The sequence below is a fragment of the Malus domestica genome, chromosome 15 (genome assembly GCF_042453785.1).
Source record: "Malus domestica chromosome 15, GDT2T_hap1".
Classification (NCBI taxonomy): domain Eukaryota; kingdom Viridiplantae; phylum Streptophyta; class Magnoliopsida; order Rosales; family Rosaceae; genus Malus; species Malus domestica.
The window spans coordinates 41,144,284-41,147,975 of NC_091675.1; the positions used below are offsets into that span (position 1 = coordinate 41,144,284).

The following is a 3,692-nucleotide window of genomic DNA, read 5'->3' on the forward strand; positions in this document are numbered from 1 at the left end:
GATCCAAATATTATTCAGGACAAAAATCCGTGAACGACCTAAAATTTACTTAAAAGAGTCACGAGTATGAATATCATGGAAACGTAGGCAACTTTCTTCCATGGCTAACTGTGAACCCGTGTCCCAAAGTGTCACAACCAACCATACATCAATAAATTCTATCCCTGGCTATTTGCCCGTGAAGTATCTTCTTTAATAAATACAAGAATATTAGGGAAGGTTGAAATCAAATACTCACTTTATGCTGTGCTGTGAAAACAGTGCTGTTTTCAAAAGTAAGGGTAAAACTGTTTTATGTTTTTTTGAGATCCATGATTTTGACAAAAAACGCTTTTTTATATTTTTTATTTATGAGTAAATTATAACAATGTTCTCTCAACTTTAATTAAATTGGAGCAATGGTTCATCAACTAAAAATCCATTATCATTGGTCCCTCAACTTATCAAAATGGGTAGCTATAGTCATTTTCATCAATTTCGTCAAAATTTTGTCAAAATAAGTTATGTTGGAATATCCATTTATATAATTATGGTTCCTCAACTCATCAAAGTGTGTAATTATAGTCGTTTTTGTCAACTACGTCAAATTTTTTGTTAAAACGAGTTATGTTGGAAGAACCATTGCTACAATTTGTTTAAAGTTAAGGGATCATTTCTCAGATGAATTAAAGTTGAGGGATCAATGGTAATGAATTTTTAGTCGAAGGATCATAGTTGCACGTTTTGATGAGTTGAGGGACCAATGGTAATCAATTTTTAGTCGAGGGACCATTGCCTCAATTGAGTTAAAGTTAAGGGACCATAACTACAATTTACTCTTTATTTATTTACCAAACACAATTTTAGCCCCACCTTTTAAAAAAAGTTGTTTTTAAAATAATTTCAGCAATACCAAATCAACCTTAAGTTACAAAATTGTAAGAGTAATGCTAGTAGACTAAACCAAACTTGTAAACCATATGATGTGTCAGTAATAAAAAATGAGCATATTAATCAACACTTAAGTAATAATTTAATTGTAAATAACCACATCAAACGATTTAACAAATTTGATTTAAAAGTTTGGTCTCATTAACATTCATTAGAAATGTTTTCTTCGTTACCAGATGACAAATGAATGCGCACTCCTATTATTGTCCATTTAATTGACATCGAAGGAAGGTTGATAATAAAAATATTAAAAATACATTTATTTTTCTCCACTTGAGATATCAAATTTAAAAGGGGTAAATCGTCAAAATGGTCGATGAGATTTGTATAACTCATTACTTTGGTCCCTGAGATTCCAAATCGATAAAAGTGGTCCTTGAGATTGTCCACCATCCGTCATTTTGGTCCTTCCGTTAAACACTCTATTAAGTGTCCCGGAGCTCTTGGCCGGAAGTTTGAATAATTTTCAAAGCTTCGTAACTCAATCGTTTCTTAACCAAATTCGACCCATAATATATCAAAATGAAGATAGGAAAGTGTAGAATAAAATTATACCTATTTCAAAGCTCAATGGTTGCCGGCAATGGCTGGAAAATAGCCTTAAAGTTGACTGGTCCGAGTGAAAACTTGAAAACTAGCCGGAAACTGGGTAAACTTTAAACGTTCATAACTTATTCAATACTCAACGAATTCAAGTGATTCAAAAACAAAAATCACACTTCTCGATGATACGAAGAGAATGATACCATTTTCGATGGCTAACTCGCAGTGGTTTGGCCGGAAACGGCTCAAAAGTGGCTAACTCAAGACCAAGACAGCCACTTTTGAGCCGTTTTCTGACCAAAACACGGCGAGTTAGCCGTAAAAAAGGTACCATTCTCTTTGTCTCGTCGAGAAGTATGATTTTCGTTTTTGAATCACTTGATTTCGTTGAGTATTGAAGAAGTTATGAACATTTAAAGTTTACCCAATTTCTGGCGAGTTTTCAAGTTTTCACTTGGACCAGTCAACTTTGAGGCTATTTTTCGGCAATCTCCAGCAACCATTGGGCTTCGAAATAGGTATAATCTTATTCGACACTTTCCTATCTTCATTTTGATATATTATGGGTCGAATTTGGTTAAAAAAATATTGAGTTACGAAACTTTGAAAATTGCCCAAACTTCCGGGCAAGAGTTCTGAGACACTTAACGGAATGACCAAAATGATGGATGGTGGACAATCTCAGAGACCACTTTTATCGATTTGGAATCTCAGGGACCAAAGTGATGAGTTATGCAAATCTCAGAGACCATTTTGACGATTTACTTAATTTAAAAGTGTTGAAATGATCACGGAAACAGAACTCCATGTGGTTTTATGAGAGTCGATAGTGTTTTAATTTCCCTCCAAATGCGCCTAAAAATGGAAGCACGTGTTATAGTGACTCAATCAATTGCGTGGTGGCGATTTTCTCAACTCCACATCAACAAGCAAAAAAGTCAGAATACAAGAGCGCGATTGAATTATCCTTTTGGCATTTTTCCAATATTCTTGATCCCAAGTCAAGGAGAAATTTTGTAGTGCAACGGTTTAGTGTTCTTAGGTGTACGTTTTACATGTTTATGTGTACGTATTATAATATGGGTATGATAACTAAGTTATTAGGTGAGAAGTTAGACATGTTCATTCTCTAAATTACATATTAAAGACTTGCATAATTCTAGTTATAAAATTTATTCACTAAAAACTTGTTATCGGTAAGAAGTGAGATATGTGCATTCTCTAAAATACACAATTATTATCTGATTAATAATATCACGTGTCGTTATTACAGAAACTATTTAAAGTCAAGTACTTGATTGGATTGGACCCTTCTTAGGATGGCCCACCTACCCAACTTAATGCCTCTGATCCCGGCGGGACCAACCTTCAATTTTCTTCAATCCCCCGCACTCCCTCCTCTATATATTCCTCTCGGTTGCAGAAATTTATCATAGAAAATTCAAAAAAATGGTAGTAGATGATTACGATGACCATTCTTTCACTAAACCAGGAGCAATCCCATTTCAGTGGGAAATTAAACCCGGCGTCCCCAAAATCCAATACCAACAACAAAAACAATCACCGCCACAGATGCCGCCGCCGTCACAGTCGCATTCTCACAAACACCTTCAGCTCAAACCCCCGCCATCCGGGTCAATCTTTCTGCCTCCGCCGGAGCCCCACACTCGGACCCGCTCCTTCCGCTCCCCTTCAGCTTCTCGAACCCGGTCCGAGCGCTGGCGGTTTGAGCAACCCAATAACTTCCTTTCTCGACGATCAGAAGCCATTTCGTCGGCCGGTTGCTTTATGTCTCCTCTTCTGAGGGGGAAGCCGAGCAGCAAGAGCAAAAGGGGGAGCGGTGGTGCTAGGACGGTGCCCGTACCCGAGTCCGAACCCGATTACACTTTGGACCTTGAGACACTGGCGCGGTGGTCTGTGTCGTCTCGGAAAACGCTGCTCTCGCCGTTCCGTTACTCACCCGCGTCGACGTCGTCTTACTCGTCTAACAGGTCGTCCCCGCGACCCGTTAGCGACGCTGAATGGGCCGGGTTCGGACTCTTTTGAATGGGCTATGAATGGGATTTGTAATATCCAAGGGCAAGGTGGGTATTTGGCTGTTGGGTAGCTTTAGCTCTCTGGTCATACAAGACTAAGAAGAGTACTTTGAACTTTTATTTTTCTTTCCAAATGTTCTCAAATATCACTATTAATGTAACAAATAGCGCTATTTCTAGTCA

At 37.9% G+C, this 3,692-nt stretch overlaps 1 protein-coding gene across 1 annotated transcript; it reads left to right on the forward strand.

The window, feature by feature from the left end:
* The first annotated feature begins 2,850 nt into the window (after positions 1-2,850).
* Positions 2,851-3,692, forward strand: LOC103447249 (uncharacterized). The gene has a single exon (XM_029095094.2). It carries the CDS (start codon positions 2,923-2,925, stop codon positions 3,517-3,519), a length of 597 nt encoding a protein of 198 aa, XP_028950927.1. The 5' UTR covers positions 2,851-2,922; the 3' UTR covers positions 3,520-3,692.

Bases quoted from the DNA above. Each gene is read 5' to 3' on its own strand.
- LOC103447249 (XM_029095094.2), top strand. From the start codon at position 2,923: ATGGTAGTAGATGATTACGATGACCATTCTTTCACTAAACCAGGAGCA.